Source organism: Candoia aspera, chromosome 4 (genome assembly GCF_035149785.1).
Source record: "Candoia aspera isolate rCanAsp1 chromosome 4, rCanAsp1.hap2, whole genome shotgun sequence".
Lineage (NCBI taxonomy): Eukaryota > Metazoa > Chordata > Lepidosauria > Squamata > Boidae > Candoia > Candoia aspera.
In genome coordinates, this window is record NC_086156.1 from 108,365,867 (window position 1) to 108,386,786 (window position 20,920).

Consider the following 20,920-nt stretch of genomic DNA (forward strand, 5'->3'; position numbering starts at 1 on the left):
CCTAAAAGAGATGTTATTTTCATCACAGGGGACTGGAATGCTAAAGAGGGCAGACTTTGGGCGAGCTTGGGGTGTTGATGACCAACAGGAAGCTCTGGCATGGGCTGGTCCATGAAGTCATGAAGAGTCGGAAGTGACTGAAAAAATAAACAACAACAGAAGACTTCAGCAATTCATGGAGCGAGAATTGCCAGATGTACGAATGATATTCTAGAGGTGATGGACTCACCCTTTGGGGAGCTTGGGGTGGCAATGACCGACAGGATGTTCTGGTGTGGGCTGGTCCATGAAGTCATGGAGAGTCAGATTTGACTGAATGAGCAATAAACAAAAATTACTCTGGCAGCAGTTAAGGCAGGCAGAGAGCCATCATGTGCCAGAGCACCCAGAATCCAGCAGCTCGTAAGGAAAGGTCTCTCCAGACAGAAATTATTCCAAAACTGAGTTGGAGCATGACTAAGTACACACTAGACCAGTCCAGGAGTCTAGGTGTCATGAAGGTTACTCAGCCATTCTGCAGTTGAAGCACTGAGGTACTGGAAGCACATAAGACTCACCTACACTAGAGCATGAATCTGAGATTTGTGCAATTTTTTTTCTAATAATGGGTACTCAATTAAGCTGTTGACACTTTTTTTCTCAAATAGCTGAGCGCTGTGTATCTGTTTGGCTCTCCAAATTTCTCAAAATGTCCTCAGGATGGTTTCCATTTGTGATAGTTGACTGATTTCTCTTACACCTTCTCTGGCGGATAAGTGATGGAATCAGTCTCAAGTAACTGCCTGGTACCTGAATCCTGACACTGTGCTGACAGAAGCTCACAGAAGCTATCCTGCTTTTCCAAGTCAGAGAAGATCTTGACCTATATGGCCATTATATGGCATATTGCCCAGCTGTCAAAGTAAGCAATTCAGGAAAGAAGAATCACTAGGATTTCTGGAATGACCTTTGTCGTTAGTGAAATAAGGGGAAAAGATTCAAAGCTATTTTATAGATCAACCTATTCCTAGTGTAATTCAGGCAGAGATACTATGAGTTCCATTTTTGACCCTCCCCCTTTCCCTGTACTAAGGAATCTCTTTTGTAACAGTCATGGTTGCTCCTCTATGTTCCTGGGATCTGTTAAACATGCCTTTGCATGTACAAATCTTTAGATCTATTTCTCTGGTAGCTCCTTTACATATGGAATTCTTATAATTGTGCCAATAGGTTTTCGATTATTAAATGCCCATAGAATGTATGTCCTTAGCTGAAATAGTATGTTCAAGGATGTGTTTGCTGTGGTTCCTTATTTATCTCCCACCTTCTAGAGTACAGTAGAGGGATATCTGATTAAAATGAAAAGTAGAGAACTGGTACCTCTCATATATCAAAGCTGTTCTGTTGCATTTCAAAGAATGTGTCTGTAATATCTTCACACATTGAATGATACCCATCTTTCCCTTTCTGTTGTATTCAGATCAGTGGGAAGCCAATTCTTTCTTTATTTGGGGTCTTCTGCCAGCACATACTCATGCTCAGAGTGCCTTTGATTAACATTCTCTACAACACATTCGGGATCAAGAATAACAGTGAGATCAAAATTAAGCTAGCCGACAAAGGTGGGGCAGTTGTCATAATGAATAAGGTGAATTACATCAGGGAAACTGAGAAGCATTTCTCAAGCACCATCTTCTTTTCCCAACTTCTTGCTTCAGGTTCCACAACAACATATCAGCTAGCCTTTCATGCCTAAAGGAGGACTGGAACCCATCGTTTCCCAGTTCCCAGCCCAGCACTGTACCCACTACAGCAAAGTGCCTCTCAAATTTTCAGAACTGGGGCACGGATATCAATGTGGATTTTCTGTTACTTTAAAAAAATGATTATGGAGAATAATGGGAGGACTTTAAAAGAGAGTTAAGGCACTCATGTAACCCCTATTTTTTTTCTAACACCATATCAAAAAACAAAAAAAAGAGGAGAAACAATACAAAGATGCTTTCACTGTTATGGGTGATACAGAAGAGGGCCTTTCTTTCTTTTTGGCAGGGTTGTTATGACACTGATGGGCTGCAGGACATGAACCCTTTCATGTTGACATTTATTCCCCCGAAACGTATATTCATATCTTCTTGATTAGCTATTCTCTGACATTCTGATTAGGGATCAGAATCATTATCTCACATTTCAAAGAAAAACTGCAGAGCAGCTCTCTAAGTTCTGAAGTGAACTTGGAAGAGATCATCAGAGCTACTGCCTTGTATGTCACTTTCGTGTGCCAACAGAGAGAAGAATGCCGAACCACCAAACTGGGGGAAAATATAAAAGATGCTGAAATAATGAATTTGGCTTCATTCAAGGGGTCTGGCACAAAAATCTGTTTCATTTCTTTATTAGTTGCTCCTTCTTGTTCAAATCAGGTCTCAGAATAATGATGTACAATTTGGGAGAAAAGATGCAGCCCAGTAATCCAGCTGCTGAAGCCCAAATGGAGAAGATCTCCACAGCCACCATGTATTTCCCCTTCGTACTCAGGTAGGTGGGAACAAATGATACCAAGACACTGCAAAAGACCAACATGCTGAAGGTGATAAACTTGGCTTTGTTGAAACTGTCAGGTAAATTTCTAGCTAGGAAAGCCACCATGAAGCTGACAGCAGTCAAGAATCCCATAAAGACAAGGACAAAATAAAACATAGTGGTTGAACCTTCATTACATTTCAGGACAATTTCTTCAGCCATGGAGTGCTTGTCAGAATCTGGGAATGGGGGAGAAAGTGCCAGCCACTCTATACAAATGGTGAATTGTGCCAGGGAGCAAGATAGGACAATAGCGTTGGCCAGCCTTTTCCCGACCCATTTCCTAATTTGGGTGCCTGGCTTGGTGGCCATGAAAGCCAGAACAACAATGGTTGTTTTCCCCAAAATACAAGAAAGAGCTACAGAGAAGATGATGCCAAAAGTAGTTTGTCGCATGAGACATTTCACTTGGTCAGGTTGGCCAAAGAAGAGCAAACTGCAAAGGAAGGAGAGGAGGAGAGCAATGAGAAGGGTAAATGAGCATGGCAGATATTTTGGGGTGGAAGTCAGGGACAAATTCCCTAGGAGGAGGATTGGACGATTAAGTTAATGGAACTGGCGCAAATGGCTAAACTGACAGCATTGATAAGAGAAAATACTGTAACTGGATGTGTTTCTTTTCTACCTGCCTTTTATGTTTTTCTATCCAATTTTGCCCTGTCTTAGTTTTTCTTGTTTCTTTTTAGACTTGTAATCTGTATGATCTATATTCTGTATGTTGTATTTTAATTATATTTTTTAAAAAAATAATAAAGCTTTATTTAAAAAAGACTCTGATATTGGGAATGTATGCCCCACATTAAGATAATGTATTGTCCTATAAAGGACTTATGGAAAGACTAATAGGTTTCTCTTACAAAAGTTGGTGTTTGATGGGGGATGGGAATGGAGTGATCTCCCCACAACTGTATGGAACTTCTGGGAAAAATATTGAAATCACTCAAGGCGAATTACCAGCAATGTCTTTGATTTGATGGACAATTTAGGGCTAGTTGATATATGAGACAGAAAATTGCCAATTCCAAGCGAGTACACCTGCTTTTCTGGAAGACATAGATCCTTTTCAAGAATAGAGATGATTTGGATTTCAAAGAATTTGGCTACTAAGGTTTCTAAAGCAGAGGTACAACCGCAGAAATCTTGAGACAACATTATCAGTGAGGTTACTGTGTTTTCAGGTCATTGTCCCTCCATCCCACCATAATTACGAAATAACCATAATTAATGCTATCGCCTCCTGGCCCCATGACTATTCCCTATGGGCAAAAGGTAATTTAACAGCTGTACTAACATTTCATGTCTCACACACGGTGGATTATAGAGACAGGCAGAGTTACCCCACTGTGATCACTGGCAGTCAATATTGCAGAGTTCTGGCTTTAGATCAGGTGAGTGTCATCTTTTGAATCAGCAATATTTAAATGTGAATGAGGGAGCAGACAATTTGGAGAAAGGCAGGAATACGGTCAGACAGAGTGGTGTTATTTGCGGCACTAATGATAGCTACAGGGGCTCTGCCTCATGCCTCGGGTAAGGATTCTACTGCTAAGTGTCCTATTGGTGAACCTCCTTCTATTCTCCACAAGTATTACCAGCAAGGCAATTTCATCATTGCGGGCATTTTCTCTCAGATCTACATTTTTTCCAGTCCAATCAGCTTTCAGAAGCAGCCTTCTGAAGAACACTTTGATGACCTTGTGTAAGTACTTTAGTTTTTACATACAAAATGCATGTTATGTTTGACCAAATAAATTTCTCCAATTATTTATGTGCTTTACCTAAGTCTACAATTTGGAGGGAGAGGGGGGAAGGAAACAGAATATTATAAGGAATCTTTTCAACCGTTTACACAATTCAAGTGTATGCTTATGTCTTTATCTGCTGAATTTCATTTCTTAAACTTTGATGGAGTACTTCTCAAAATGCTCAGGGACGGAAGGATCTCTAGTTATGTAGCGGTGCAAATCTGAAATAGGGGTAATCTATAGGTGTGTCAGGGATAAATCAAATATGTAGTCCCCATTTATTTATTTAATTAATTAACGCCTTTATTTTATATCCCACCTTTATTATTTTTATAAATAACTCAAGGTGGTGAATATACCCAGCACTCCTTCCTCCTCCTATTTTCTCCACAACAACAACCCTGTGAGGTGAGTTGGGCTGAGAGAGAGTGACTGGCCCAAGGCCACCCAGCCGGCTTTCAGGCCTCAGGCGGGACTAGAACTCTCATACCACACCTGATTGGCTCTTGGGCTGAGAGAGAGGGACTGGCTCAAGGTCACCCAGCCTCCTTTCATGCCTGAGGCAGGACTAGAACTCTCATACCACGCCTGATTGGCTCTGGGGCTGAGAGGGAGGGACTGGCCCAAGGTCACCCAGCCGGCTTTCAGGCCTCAGGCAGGACTAGAACTCTCATACCACACCTGATTGGCTCTTGGGCTAAGAGAGAGGGACTGGCCCAAGGTCACCCAGCCGGCTTTCATGCCTAAGGCGGGACTAGAACTCTCATACCACACCTGATTGGCTCTTGGGCTAAGAGAGAGGGACTGGCTGAAGGTCACCCAGCCGGCTTTCACTAGAAATCTCAATCTCATATTGGTAACAGTAGCTGCACACTTTGTTAAATTAAGTGGATTAAATTGAAGCTTAAAAAAATACAGAAGCTGTAGATTTTGAGAGAGATGATAGGACCGTGAAAGTAAAACAGTCATCCACATCCTTTATCTAATGGAAGCACAAGTACACCATATGTCATGTCCACTGATTCAATGAATTGTGACATTTCACATGCCATGGCGCTGACACGCGTTTCTGTTTGGGAGGGAGCTTCTGTGAGACCTTGTACCGAGCTCTGTATGTGAAATCAGTACAATGGAATGTGTTTGGGTTATGTGCTCTGCTCAAGGACTTTTCCCGCAGACCATCAGAAACCGTTAGGAGCACCTGGGATTGTGAACTTGGGAAGGTTCTATGGGGGGAGGGATCTCATTTACACCAAGGGTTTTTAGTTTGCATTTGGCGTTCTTTCATCATTCTCAGCTTTCTCTGTGATCCGGCACACTATTCTTTAATAAATCAGATATCTTTGAATTCACACTCATGAGTCTGATGGTGTTTTAGAACAGGCAACCATTATACGATACTGCCCTTCATCACGTAAATTTTCTACAGCAAATGAGGCAGTTCTATTGTTAAAAGCTTCCAACAGTGAAAGACATCAGAAAGTTTTCATGTTTAGCAGGTGCCACAGTAATATCTCTAAATATGGTATATTTTTTATATATTTTTTTTTTAAATGAAAGAATGGGAATGAAATGAAATACTTTCTGAAATCTAGCTTTCTGTGTGAAAATCTCTTCATAATTTCCAAAACTGTTGACTTGAAGTGCCTTGTTTTCAATGGATAAGCTTTTCTTAGTACTATGTCTAGAGAGAATGAGCATTACCATATAGAAAAAAAGACCTAACTTGAAACACTTTCTTTTCATATAGGATGTTCACTCAGAATTACCAGCACATCCTGGCCTTGGCATTTGCTGTCAGGGAAATCAATGAGAATGCCCACCTCTTACCCAATGTCAGTTTGGGCTTCCACATTTTAAATAGCCATTTTTTTGCAAGATGGACCTACATTGCCTCTATGGAACTTCTATCCACAAAGGACAAATTCATCCCTAACTACAAATGTGGTATTCATGATAACATTGTGGGAGTCATTGGGGGACCAAATTCCCAAGTCTGCCTCCACATGACAAACATCCTGAGCACCTATAAAGTTCCACAGGTAAGTTGTATGCATAGAAAGTTGAGGAACTACAAGTTTCCTTAAGTTTAAATAAAGTTCTCTGCATCGTTGTTAGAAAATGGACAACTCTTTATTAAGCTTTGTGACTTCTTGTTTCTGAGGAACTGACTTAGTGGTTGCTTAATCTATGTTTGTATGTGAAGGGTTAGAATTACATGTTTATACAGAATAAGATCATTCTCTGTCGAGCCATCCCTACTTCAATGCATGCTCATTCATAGCTTAACAGACTTCATTGAAAGACTTTGAAACTTCTTGCCATATTAGTATTCAAGAAAGATTTTTGCAGAAGGAATATTTGCTTTTACTCTCCTTTATAATAGGAAATATCTAAAAGTTCAGCAAAATGCAACATAAAAGGAATGGAGAGAAAACCTTTTTCTAGTGAGTTATCTTTCAGTTGAATCTACTATAAATTGATTGTTATGATGCCTCACCTTCTCCCATATATTTCTATCCTAAGATCATTTATGGGTCATCTCCAATAATAAATGACAAAACCAAAGAAGATTTTTTCCACCAGATGTTTCCAGATGGGACCCATCAGTATATGGGGATTCTTGAGTTGCTGCTGCATTTCAAGTGGACCTGGATTGGTGTAGTTTCATATAATGATGAACATGGAGAAATATTTCAGCAGAATATACTTCCCATCTATTCTCAACAGGGTATCTGTGTGGACTTCTTAGAAACAATGCCCAAAATGTCTTTTTCAGGTGATATTGTTGAAACAGCAATGGATTGGTTTGGAACTTCAAGTGTTGTCACAGGAAGTACAGCCAATACTGTTATTATACAAGGAGAAATACATACTATTAGTGTCTTAAGATTAATTTTCCACTTTGCACAATTTTATAATATAACAGTTGAGAGCCGGGTGTGGATTATGACAGCCCAGATGGATTTTGCATCTCCTGGTTTTCTAAGAGATTGGGACATACATTTCCTCCATGGTGCTCTGTCATTCACAATTCACACAAACTATCCTAGAGGGTTCCAGGAATTTTTGAAGGAAATAAATCCTGCTTCAGAAAATAAGGATGGCTTTATCAGAATTTTCTGGAAAGATGTATTTAATTGTGATTTCTCAAATTCCACTCTGGAAGAGAGAGACAAGGAGATCTGCACTGGGGAGGAAAAGTTGGAGACTCTACCTGGGACCCTGTTTGACATAAGCATGTCTGGACACAGTTACAGTATCTACAATGCAGTTTACATTATGGCGTATGCTTTGCATATGATAACTTCATCCAAGTCAAAACAGAGAGTGAAGATGAAAGAGATAAGACAAGAAGGACTACATGGACAGCCATGGCAGGTACCATGTGTACACATATAGAATGCTTTTACTTTGTTGAGAATAGACATTACACCAGGTGGCCATAGTAGACAATTATGGCCAGTGGTTATCCAATGTAAGTGCCAGGAAGGAGATGTAAGTCAAATCTAAAAGAAAACCACCTCTATCTCTTTCTCTGTTTTTTATTGTTTTAATTGAACTATGATTAACAAAGATTATCAAGTAGTTAAATCAATATAAATCCAAGATGCATACAGAAAACAAAGCTATAGAAAATACAAAAAAGACTAAGAAAATGTAAACATATTGTACATGTATGGGTTTTCCATATATGTATTACCATATTTTGTCTACTGCTGTTAAGATAAACCATAAAGTCCATCCAAATTTGATAAAATTGTGGTCCCTGCCTCTGATGACTCATTATTTTACCTTCACCTGTGATTTTTTTCTAATGTGGCAATTGAAGAGGCCTTGTTAATTCCCATTTCAATTGTTATGTTATCTCAAATTCTCCAGTGTTGGGCAGTTATTATTTCAGCTACTGAAATTAATAGATGGTGAGTTCGTTATTTTTAAGCTTGAGGTTTGGTCATTTAAATCAATGCAGTAAGCCTAAAGCTGGGGAACGTTCAGTCTTTTGTTTATTGATGGTACTTATTTCCCCAAAAATAATTATGCCAAAAAAGTATTTACTATACGACCACCACAAATGACTTTTTTTTTTTTGACAATCTCTCTAATATTTAGAAGAATAATATTGATATATATGTGTCATTCTGACTGGAGTCAAGTGCCAGTGATGTATAACTTTCCACTGCAGTTCTTGCATTGAAGTTGAGGAGAACCTTTCTGGTTTCCATAATATCTGCCAATTTGTCTCCTGAATGGAATTCCCAAGATCAGTATTCCAACCTTCCTTTAAACCTTGGGATGGATCCCCTATTTCTAAATGTAATAATAATCTATACATTTTTGGCATTGTTCCTTTTGGTTGTTCTAAGTAGTGAAATTAAATTCTCAAAATTGGTATAAGATTATGTTGATGAAACTCTACTCTCTCTATTGCCCAAAAGAGGTTTAAGTTGATACCAAGAGAACCCTGGTAACTTATAACCTATCAGTTGCTCAGTCTGATCTTTATTGAGAGGTTCCTTGATACTACAAAAATCTTTTAGTTTATAAAGAGTGTATTATCTAAAAATATTCATTTTATCCAAAACCATAATGATTATCCTGATCTATATACTGTATGTTATTAAAGTAGTTAAAGTAGAAGTATCCTTTATCAGAGGTATGTATTTACTCCTCCAAACTTGAAAGGTCCTTTTAAGGAAAACATTTTCAATCTGTTTTCTTCTACAATATTTTGGGTGGAAAAACAAAACAAAACAAAACATTGATTTATAAAATTATTTGGCTCTCACGTAGTTTCAATTTGGATCCATTGTTTAGCTTTCAATAAGGAATGGAACCAGTTGCCCTAACTGTGCTGCTTGATTACATATAATCAGATTGGGCATGCCCCGACCTCCCTGTTTCAGAGATTTATATAAAATTCTTTTATTTGTTCTCATGTTTTTTGCATGAAAGAAAAAACTTGCTTTCCTTCCTTCCTTCCTTCCTTCCTTCCTTCCTTCCTTCCTTCCTTCCTTCCTTCCTTCCTTCCTTCCTTCCTTCCTTCTTTCTTTCCAATGTCTTAAAGCCGGTTGTGGAATTTCCACTGGGAGGCATTGAAATAGAACATTGAGCCATGAACGGATTTTAACTTTTACCATTGGAATTCACCCTAAAATGTGGAAATGTTTTGAAAACCAGTTTTTCATTTCCCTGCTTAATTTCTTCCATGTTAGTATATGATTATTAATCAAACATATTAATATTTTAATGATAGTGATGCCTGAATTCTTTAAAGATTCATATACTATTGGAACCCTAAATCTAGTCCTGACACCTCAGCAGATTCCTCTTACTCCTTAATATAGTTAGCTGAATGGGAAGCATTTGAGAAAGTCAGAACCGTATAATCTGCAGATAGATTTAAAATATATGCCTTGTCACCCAAATGTATCCTGTAAATCTGATTGTTGGATCTAAGTGCTATTGCCAGCACTGCTATAGCTCAGTTGAGTAATAAAGGTGATAAGAGGCAACCCTGCTTGGTAGTTCTTAAAACTCTAATAGGATCTAAATCATAACTGTTAAGTCTTACCTGGTTTTTGGTAGGTCCATAAATATGCTCAATCGTATTACAAAAGCCAGTCTGGAATTTAAATGTGTTTAATATTTGTTCTAAAACTTGTACTTCAAGAAAATCAGTCTTTAAACACATCTAAAGAATATATGGTTAGTGAAAATTGATTATGTTTACTAATTTGCATAATATCTACTAATTTCCCAATAGAGGTAGATATATTTCAATTTGGAATAAAACAAGATTGATCTAAGTGAATAATTGTACTTGTAATCTCGTTTAGATGGCTTGCAAACAATTTAGTATATACTTTGTATTGAGAAAACCATTTCATAATTGATCTGTGGAGTTCCTTATCACGAAGAAAGATTAAGGTTTTTTTTTTTCCTTTTGTTTTTACATGCATATATTCTGAGTATTTATAAGTACATTTGGAAAGTTAATAGATGGAATATGTAAAATACCAACATTCAATATTTCTATGTCAAACATTTCCTTTTTTTTTTCTTTTCCTTCTACACATTTTTTGTTAATGTAAAAATTACAGCTTGAGAGGCATTTTTTTTTTCTGTTTTATGACTTAGCTTCTATATTGTTAATACTTTCAACAATATTGTCCTGTAAACTTTGCAGCATCTTAATCTGATGCAAAATGGCATGTTATTTTTGTGATGGAGCTAGGAGATGAGGGAGTAGGGACAGCATTCTGGGCAGATAAACTTTCCCACAACTTCCATAGCTTAGAGAGTGGGGGCAGGGGGCGCGAGGAAGAAAGTTAGACTAGCACCACCCTAGATTCCCAAGAGTATTTATCTCTTTAGCTCAGTTAAGGCACCTTTAGTCTGGCAAGATTCTGTTTAATGGTAGAAACAATAAAATGAACTAGAGTTGCATTTCTGACTCAGCATTGTTTCTTCACCAATTGCCCCTGACAATTTTAGTGGCATGGTTTCTAACTAAACAGAACAACTTCTGCTACATTAAAGCATCTACTTTCCCTACTGTGTCCCCAAGCATCTTGGTTGGTGTCATCACACTGCCTGAACAGCTCAAGTGTTGTCTCCTCCTTCCCCTTCCCCTTCCCCTTCCCCTTCCCCTTCCCCTTCCCCTTCCCCTTCCCCTTCCCCTTCCCCTTCCCCTTCCCCTTCCCCTTCCCCTCCCCCCCTCCTCCTCCTCCTCCTGCTCCTGCTCCTCCCCCTCCCCCTCCTGCTCCACATATCCCTTCTCCTTCTCTGAACTGGAATAAATCCACCTGGTCATGTTTACAGTTTTGTCTCTGCAGTATGTTTTTTTCCTCTAGTTCAGGGGTTCTCAAACTCTTCAGCTCATCATGCAGAGTTCAGTTTGAACATGATGAAGTTTCAGATTGTTCATCAACCCCGAAACATTTATTAGATAAAAATAATTTAATAAATACTACTTTAATAGGGATAGATTGTCATGAAGAAAACGTATCTATGTGGTCACTAGGAGTTGAAAATAACTTGATGGCATATAATCAATCGATAAAATAGGAACAACAACAACAACAATGGATAGTCCCATCAACCTTGAGGGTTGATATTGACTACTTTCGGGAACCCTGCAGTAGATAATTACCCACAGATTTCAACAGGACTATTATGATGGGTATCTCATGGCATCATTTTCTCTCCACCTTCTCCCTAATTTAGCTGCACAAGTTTATGAGAAGTACTTCCTTTAAAAACAGTGCTGGAGAAAACATTTCCTTTGATGACAAAGGACATATAGTGGCTGGATTTGATATTTTCAACTGGGTGACACACTCAAACAACACATTCACAAAAGTCAAAGTTGGATGGGTAGACCCAACTTCTTACTCTTCCAAATCACTCATCATTAATGAGGATTCCGTTGTATGGCCCAGAAGATTTAACCAGGTATATATTTTGTATAGATTTGGAGGTAGCTCAATCCCCATTTTGAAAGTTTAAAATGTGGCTCCTTGCTCTTCTATGAACACGTACAGTCTGTTTCTGCTCTTTAGGTTTTGGGAAGAGTGGTTTGGTTTAAATATCTTGCTTGTCCCAATCAGTGTTGACAGGAGGGAAGAGGTTGTACCTGCAGACTCTAAGAGGAGGGATGCCTCAGAGCCCAACACTCTCACCCCTCCTGTTTAACATCTACATGAAACCACTGGGTGAAGTCATGCATCAGTTCAGGGTCCAGTATCCTTTGTATGCTGATGATACCAAATTGTACATCTCAACCCTGTGTTGTGCAGGTGAAGGTGTCTGTTTGCTGCAGGCTGTTTGGCTTTGGATAGGGTGGAAGAGACTGTGGCTTAATCCTGACAGGACTGAGTGGCCATGGCTGTTTGGGCCTCCTGCATTTGGGAGATTTTCACCTTTGCTTTTGGAAGGGGTTGCACCTTCCCATTTGAGACTAGTGTGCAACTCTGGGCCTCCAACTGGTTGAAGAGCAAGTAGCAACTATGGCCAGGAGGGCCTTTGCAGAAGTTCACCCTGGGCATCCGTTGCACCCATTTCTCAACTGGGAAGCCCTTCAGATGGCCACTCATGCCCTTGGCACCTCACAATTTGAATATAACAAGGTGCTGTATGTGGAACTTCCATTGGGCACTAGTGGGTGCTACTTGATATGCCCATCTTTCAGCACTGCTGTATGAGCTGTATTGGCTGCACATTGGCTTCTGCGTGCATTTCAAGCTGCTGGAAGTCAGCTATAAAGCCCTTCATGGCATAGGGCCTGGTTACTGGGGGAAACATCTGCCTCCAGGTGCCCATCTGGTACACTTCGGCAGAGTGGGGGCACTTCGAACAACCTCAGTTAAATGGCACCTTGCCGGACCAAAGAAGCACACCTGTTGAAGCCCTTGATAAGTGCCGCTCCCATTCTTTAAGTGTTCTGCAAGTTTAATACCTGGCTCTGTTCACTATTTTTCAATGTTAGGTAAAGGTAAAGGTTTCCCTTGACGTAAAGTCCAGTCGTGTCCGACTCTAGGGGGCGGTGCTCATCTCCGTTTCAAAGCCTTGGAGCCGGCGTTGTCATAGACACTTCCGGGTCATGTGGCCAGTATGACTCACGGAACGCCGTTACCTTCCCGCCGAAGTGGTACCAATTAATCTACTCACATTTGCATGTTTTCGAACTGCTTGGTGTGCAGAAGCTGGGACGAGCAACGGGAGCTCACCCCGCCGCGCGGTTTCGAACCGCCGACCTTCCGATCGACAGCTCAGCGGTTTAACCCGCAGCGCCACCGCGTCCCTATATTTTTCAATGTTACTTATGTGGTTTTGTCTGGGTGGTCTTGTTTCTTGAATTGTGTAGTTTTAATTCCTGTAAGCTTCCCAGGGTGCTTGTGGAGCTGGCTGGCCACAAAAGCCAAAGGGGCACATTGGGTTTAGTTTCTAGTGTTGAGTCCACAACACAAGCCAGAAGTAATTGATTGATCAATTAAATTATATTGATTATTTGATCAATTCAATACAATTAATTGATTTTAATTTAATTTAATTAATCATTAATTAATTGATTGCTCATTAATTGACAATCAATTAAAACTGATCAATTTTAAGAAATGCTGCACAGAGCCTGCAATACTTGTGGCAGGATTAATATCTGAAAAAAAAAGAAAAGAAACAAGTAAGTATAAATTTTCCTGTGGATCTTGGATATTCCAGAGTTGCAAGGACACTGCCATTCCAGCTAGGGAGTCTTCCTGTATTGATGGTAAGGGAGGGACTGACATTGTGTTATAGTGGGTGTCCTTCTGTGCCGAAGAAACTTCCAGCTTACTATGGTATACTATAGTGAGGCAGAGGAATTAAAGGATTCACTGGCAAGAATGTTTGTGTCTACATTTCTTTGTTACACCCACTAAGTAGACCAGACTAGAAAAGCTACTCCAGAGGAAGACTAGAATCCTACTTCATGGAGATAAGCTAGAAGAACAGAACCTTGCAAATCGTATTGTGCTCTCCCATCCCTTCTTATATCCCCAAGAATCAGGGAGGCCTTTTCCTGAGTCTCTTCCAAGTAGGATCTTGCTTCTCAAGGTTAAAGAATATTTCAGCCCTCTTGGCTTATGCAATGTTCCTGGGTAGTTCTGTCAAGGGCATCTCCCTTGCTTTCTATACTGTTAGTATTTAGATCTGATCCACTACCTCTGTTATACAAAAAAAAAAAAAAAATAGTAGCAAATGAAGTATTGGTTAAGTAAAACTCAATTCCTGTTTTCTAGATATATATTGGAAAGCAAAAATAATTCAGAGGAGAAACAGCCTATTATATGTCAGCAAAATGCACTTCAGACTAAATAAAAAAATCAAGCATAAAAATCTCAAGGTACATAAAACCTTAAGGTTTTCCAATGAGTTAAGAGGAAAAAAAAGGCAATACAGCCATGGAAATATTTTCCGGACTTCTACAATCCAGTGGAAATGAACTTGGTTCTTTTTTGTTCCTTAATGTGGACCTTATTTGCAAAGACCAACCTGTCATAGTGTGTCAGCAGCATCAAATTGATTCTTCAATTTGTTCATCTTCATTCAGAAAAGACCCCGTTCCCTGTGTAATGGCAATTGTCACTCAGGTTCAAGTAGAGCCAAAATAGAAGGAAAGCCATATTGCTGCTACGAGTGCCTTCCATGTCCAGAAGGGAAGATCACCAATCAGAAAGGTGAGTTCTGTCACCTTTATGGAATTGACCATTCCATGCAAAACAGGAAGGAAGACTACTCAGGAGAAGGAGTTCTAGTTCTGTACAGAAGGAGAAAAGAAGGTGCTGGTTTAGATGAGAGAAATAAAGCAAAACGCCCCATCCACTTCACAATTACCTTCCCAGGTAATTAGATAATTCTTGAGAAAGAAGGAAGGAGTATTAAGTATGTTCACCACCATGAGTTATTTATAAAAAAAATAAAGGCAGGATAGAAATTAAAGAAAGAAAGAAAGAAAGAATTTTGGCCATGACACAGTTAGAGGTTGAAGAAATAAATGTCAATTTAAGTAGAATTCTATGCAGTTCCATTGACCATATTACAGAAGTGGTTTATTAGTGTCTTCAGTCTGCCCAATAGCTTCATACCACTTGGGCAGTTTTCCATCCAATCATTAACCAGGGCCCACTGGGCGAAACCTCTGACTTCGGTCAATATTAGTCATGCAGAATCTTCCACAGTGTAATAATCATATTTTATTTTGCAGATATGGATGATTGTTTGCCATGCCCAGAGGGACAGTATCCAAACAACAACAATGACTTTTGCCTTCCAAAACATATAGTTTTCCTGTCTTATGAAGACCCCTTAGGGACCAGTTTGGCTACTACAGCAATTGTCTTTGCTTGCATTGCCACTGTGGTGCTTGGGATCTTCATCAAATACCAGGACACTCCCATCGTCAAGGCCAACAACCGGAACATCACCTACCTTCTCCTCGTCTCCCTTGTGCTCTCATTCCTTTGCAGTTTATTGTTCATTGGACAACCTGAAAAGGTGACCTGCCTTTTCCGACAGCCTGCTTTTGGGATTGTCTTCTCAGTGGCCATTTCTTGTGTATTGGCCAAAACCATCATTGTGATTTTAGCTTTCATGGCTTCAGTGCCAGGATCCAAGATGAGGAGATGGCTGGGAAAAGGATTAGATAATTACATTGTTGTTTCCTGCTCCCTCATTCAAGTCACTCTTTGCACTGTGTGGCTTGTAACCTCTCCCCCATACCCAGATGCTGATATGAACTTAGTGGCAGATGAAATCATCCTGGGATGCAATGAAGGCTCCACTCTCATGTTTTACTGTGTCTTGCTGTACCTGCTTTTCCTTGCCATTGTTGGCTTCAGTGTGGCTTTCCAAGCCCGGCATTTACCGGACAGTTTTAACGAGACCAAGTTTATCTCCTTCAGCCTCTTGTGTTTTTGCAGTGTCTGGTTGTCCTTTTTTCCCACATATCTGAGCACCAAGGGGAAATACATGGTGGCTGTGGAGATCTTTTCTATACTATCTTCTAGTGCAGGGTTACTGTGCTGCATCTGTTTTCCCAAATGTTTTATTGTTCTACTGAGGCCTGATCTAAACAGTAAGAGGCAGCTTCTGAAAGACAAGAAAGAAGAAATATAATTCTATGATATTATTTCAGTGGATGATAGAAAGGTGTCCCTTTGTATAAATTGCCTAATTTAGCAACCATTTACAGTTTTGTCAGTTATGAAAAAAGTGACTTTGTGACTAACTTGTAGGTCTGTAAAGCAAGGGATAGCTTAAGTGAGATTGTAAGCACAGTCATTTAGCAATCACTTCACTTAATGACCAAGTTGCTGGACAGATAATTTGAGAGTACGGATTTAGAGACTTTTATAGCAATCATGATCCCTGGACCTATCTTGCTTAACATGGTGTAGACTATAAACTGGTCCTTCAGCACAGAAAGTCTCAGAAGCACTCGTGTATTTTACAAGGTTGTCACATTTAAAATTTTGGCTTTTTCCAGACAACAACCATTTCTCTTGTGTACTGATTTTTAGATTCTAGCTCCTGCTCAGTTTGCCTTGAAATATCCAAGGGGTTCAATGGACCAATAAGTGGGTGCAATAATCATTGACATCAGATCAGCTCTCCTGGTTTTGGGAATATCTACTATCAACTTCATTTATTTTCTTATTTGTCATATTTTCATTACCGCCATCTCCCCCACTTGGGGGACCCTGGGCAGTTCACAATAAAACAGTATAAAATACAATAAAATCAAAATAATAGCAATAAAAATACATATAAAATATAATAAAATCCAAGTGATCGCAGATCTAATTCCACCCAGAGGGGACCGGAACCAGTTCCAGCAGGACTAGGGAAACATCAAGCCCCAAGAGTAGCTCCTCCCCACTCCAGGCATGGTGACAAACCAGGTCTTCAACCATTTCCTGAAGTCCAGAAGAAAGGAGGCCAACCTCACTTACGGGGAAAGGATGTTCCAAAGGGTGGGAGCTGCTGCAGAGAAGGCCCACCTCCTGGACCCCACCAGATGGAATTCTCTTACAGACGGGGTCCGTAGCATGCCCTCTCTGCATGACTGGGTGGGACGGGTTGATGTAAGGGGGATGAGACGGTCCCTTAGGTAACGTGGACCCATGCCATGTAGGGCTTTAAAGGTGATAACCAACACCTTGAATTGGACCCAGAAGCAAACTGCCACCCAATGCAGCTCATGGAGCAAGGGAGTAATATGTGCTGATCTTGAGGCACCAAAAACTGCCCACACGGCTGCATTTTGGACCAGCTGTAGCTTCCGGATACTCTTCAAGGGTAGCCCCATGTAGACCACAATACAGTAGTCTGTATGTGAGGTGACCAGGGCCTGAGTGACCATTTGAAGGGCCTCTCACTCCAGGAAGGGGCGTAGCTGGCACACAACACAAAGTTGCACAAAGGCCCTTCTGGCCACAACTGCCACCTGCTCTTTGAGCAGTAGTCCTAAGTCCAAGAGGACCCTCAAGTTATGTACCAGATCTGTCTGAGGCAGTGCAACCCCATCCAGAACCAAAGATGTCAAATTCCTAGGAGCTGAGGGGCCGTTAACCTACAGCTACTCCGTTTTACCAGGGTTCAGCTGAAGCCTGTTGTTCCCCATCCAGACCCCAACAGCCCCCAGGCACCTGGAAAGGGCAGTCACAGCATCATTACTTCCCCTGGGATGGAGATGTATAATTGAGTATCATCAGCATATTGATGATACCTCATCCATTGGAGATGGATGATCTTACCCAGCAGTTTCATGTAGATGTTAAAAAGGAGAGGAGAGAGTACCGATCCCTGCAGCACCCCACAAAGGAGGGGCCGATCTCTCCTCTCCTATTAACACCAACTGGGACCAGCCCTTGAGGAAGGAGGTGAACCAGCTCAACACTATGCCGCCCACCCCTAACACCCTGAGCCGCTCAAAAAGGATACCATGGTCGATGGTATCGAATGCCACTGAGAGGTCAACAAGAGCAAGGATGGATGCATTGCCTTCATCCTGCTCCTGCCAGAGATCATCCATAAGTGCAACCAATGCTGTTTCTGTCCCATATCTGGGCCTGAAACCTGACTGAAAGAGGTCCTTCACCCTGTTTGGGAAGACCTACTATCAACTTCAAATACAGTAGGGGTGGAGACCTGTATAAAGGCAAACTATGATCTCCTTGGAGATCCTTCTTGGAGTTAAAATCACTGGAAGAAACATTAACAATCTCAGATATGCAGATGATACCACTTTGATGGCTGAAAGCGAAGAGGAACTGAGGAGCCTTATGATGAAGGTGAAAGAAGAAAGTGCAAAAGCTGGCTTGTGGCTAAACTGCAAAAAAACCAAGATTATGGCAACCAGCTTGATTGATAACTGGCAAATAGAGGGAGAAAATGTAGAAGCAGCGAAATACTTTGTATTTCTAGGTGTGAAGATTACTGCAGATGCTGACTGCAGTCAGGAAATCAGAAGACGTTTAATCCTTGGGAGAAGAGCAATGGCAAATCTCGATAAAATAGTTAAGAGCAGAGACATCACACTGACAACAATGGTCCGCATAGTTAAAGCAATGGTGTTCCCCGTAGTAACATATGGCTGCGAGAGCTGGACCATAAGGAAGGCTGAGCGAAGGAAGATCGATGCTTTTGAACTGTGGTGTTGGAGGAAAATTCTGAGAGTGCCTTGGACTGCCAGAAGATCAAACCAGTCCATCCTCCAGGAAATAAAGCCAGACTGCTCACATGAGATAATGGTATTAAAGGCAAAACTGAAATACTTTGGCCAATAATGAGAAGACAGGACAGCCTGGAGAAGATGCTGATGCTAGGGAGAGTGGAGGGCAAAAGGAAGAGGGGCCGACCAAGGGCAAGGTGGATGGATGATATTCTAGAGGTGACGGACTCGTCCCTGGGGGAGCTGGGGGTGTTGACGACCGACAGGAAGCTCTGGTGTGGGCTGGTCCATGAAGTCACGAAGAGTCGGAAGCGAATAAACGAATAAACAACATGATCTCCTAGTCTCTTTCCACTGCCTTGCAGAACCAGCCCTTTATTCTCCATGAAACATGGAAAGGGAAACAGGGAACTCAATTAGGAAGTCCTGATGCTGATTTTTTTCATTTTAAAATCTTTCTTGGTGATTGCTTCATTTATATGACCAAAGAAATGGTTTTTCAAATGTTCTGCTAAATAAAACAAACTGCAGAACTCTTGAGGCAACATGATCAAAACAGTGTATCTGTTTGCAGGTAGATTACTGATATGGTCCACCTGAGATTCAAAATATGCCAAAATTGAAAATTGTCCAAAACTGGAAATGGCAAGGAGAAATGGAAATAAATACATAAATACATAAATACATAAATACATAAATACATAAATACATAAATACATAAATACATATATATATATATATATATATATATATATATATATATTCTTCTTGAGCGTGACTGTCTCAAAAGCCTGTTTTTGTATTATTATTATTATTATTATTACTTATTATTTCTCTTCTGGCTTTACTTTAATAAGAGAAATTACACATCTGGTGTTCCTCTTGGGTTCATAAACTAAGACTGGAAAGATACCAGCTGAGCTGTGATAAAGATCAACATGTTGACCTCTGAAAATATAATAGAGTTCTCAGAATCCCAAATTGGTCATTATTCCCCAAACTGACCATAATTATGTAATAGCTATGTTTAATGCCATCTTTTTCTGGGCCATAAGCATTCCCTTGGGACAGGAGGAGGACTCGACAGTTAACTATACTAATACTTCATGTCTCACCAAGCGTTGAAGCTAGAGACAGGTAGAGCTTCACCACTGTGTTCACTGATAGTAAATATTGTACTGTTCTGGCTTTAGAGGAGTTGAGTTTTGCCTTTTGAAGCAGCAGTATTCAAATGCCAATGAGGGAACAGGCACTTTGGAAGAAGGCAGGAAGTCTCCCAGACAAACTGGTGTTATTTGTGGCACTGATGATAGTTACAGGGGCTGTTCCTCATGCCTCAGGTAAGGTTTCAACTGCTAAGTGTCCTGTTGGTGAACCTCTTTCTATTCTCCACAAGTATTACCAGCCAGGGGATTTCATCATTGCAGGCATTTTCTCTCAGATCTACATTTTTTCGAGTCCAATCAACTTTCAGAAGCAGCCTTCTGAGGAGAGTTTTGATGACCTTGTGTAAGTACTTTAGGTTTTATTTATAAAATTCATGTCATGTTTGATCAGATACAGTTCTCAGGTTATTCATGCTATTTGTAGAGCTTCAGCTAAAGCTGCAATCTGGGGGGAAATCAAGGGAAGAAACATGAAGGAAAAATGTTTTGAGGAATCTTTCCAACCTTTCAGGCCAATCAAGTATATGCCTCTGTCCTCATTTGCTGACTTTCATTTCTTAAACTTTGCTGGAGTGGTTCCCAAGATGCTCAGAGATGGAAGCATCCATACATGTGTAGGGGCAATTGGGGGGGTGGGTGGACAATTCAGTCCCCATGCTGGTCACAATATCTCCATAATCCATTAATTTCAATGGATTCAATTGAAGCGTAAGAAAATATAGAAGCAGTAGATAATGAGGAAGATAATAGGACCATGAAAGGTAAGACAGACAAACGTTGTATTTAATCTAAGTGCAAGAACACAAAACTGCCCTAAATCACAGGAATTTATATCCTTAAAGTACATGAGATAGGCAGCTATACAAATATTATAACTAAATAAATAACTGAATAAATAAAATAAAAGCTTTCAATAGTGATAGACTCTCTGACCCAGCTGTTAATGTTTTCATGTTTAGGAAAATGCACTGTAATATCCCTAAAGAAAATATGGTATGTTTCAAACTGGTTTCAGGAACGGAGCATGTGCATCTGTAAGACTGACTCCCCTATTTAATATTTTTAAAATCTAGTTTTTATGGGACAATCTCTTCATAATGTCCAAAACTTGTCCCATGAATTTGACTTGAAGTTCCTTGTTTTCAATGTACCAGATTTCTTTAGCACTATGCATAGAGAGAATGAGCATCTAGAAAAAAGACCTGAACTGAAACAATTTATTTCAATATAGG

At 40.2% G+C, this 20,920-nt stretch overlaps 1 protein-coding gene across 1 annotated transcript; it reads left to right on the top strand.

The window, feature by feature from the left end:
- Nucleotides 1–4,058: 4,058 nt before the first annotated feature.
- On the top strand, nucleotides 4,059–15,965 carry LOC134496981 (vomeronasal type-2 receptor 26-like). Its single transcript, XM_063302696.1, has 4 exons — nucleotides 4,059–4,261; nucleotides 6,058–6,349; nucleotides 14,401–14,527; nucleotides 15,055–15,965. The coding sequence occupies exons 1-4, from the start codon at nucleotides 4,059–4,061 to the stop codon at nucleotides 15,963–15,965; spliced, it is 1,533 nt and encodes a 510-aa protein (XP_063158766.1).
- The last annotated feature ends 4,955 nt before the right edge of the window (nucleotides 15,966–20,920 follow it).

Bases quoted from the DNA above. Each gene is read 5' to 3' on its own strand.
- LOC134496981 (XM_063302696.1), top strand. From the start codon at position 4,059: ATGATAGCTACAGGGGCTCTGCCTCATGCCTCGGGTAAGGATTCTACT. The intron at 6,350-14,400 runs GTAAGTTGTATG...ATCTTCATTCAG, and splicing joins GCACCTATAAAGTTCCACAG to AAAAGACCCCGTTCCCTGTG. The intron at 14,528-15,054 runs GTGAGTTCTGTC...TTTATTTTGCAG, and splicing joins GAAGATCACCAATCAGAAAG to ATATGGATGATTGTTTGCCA.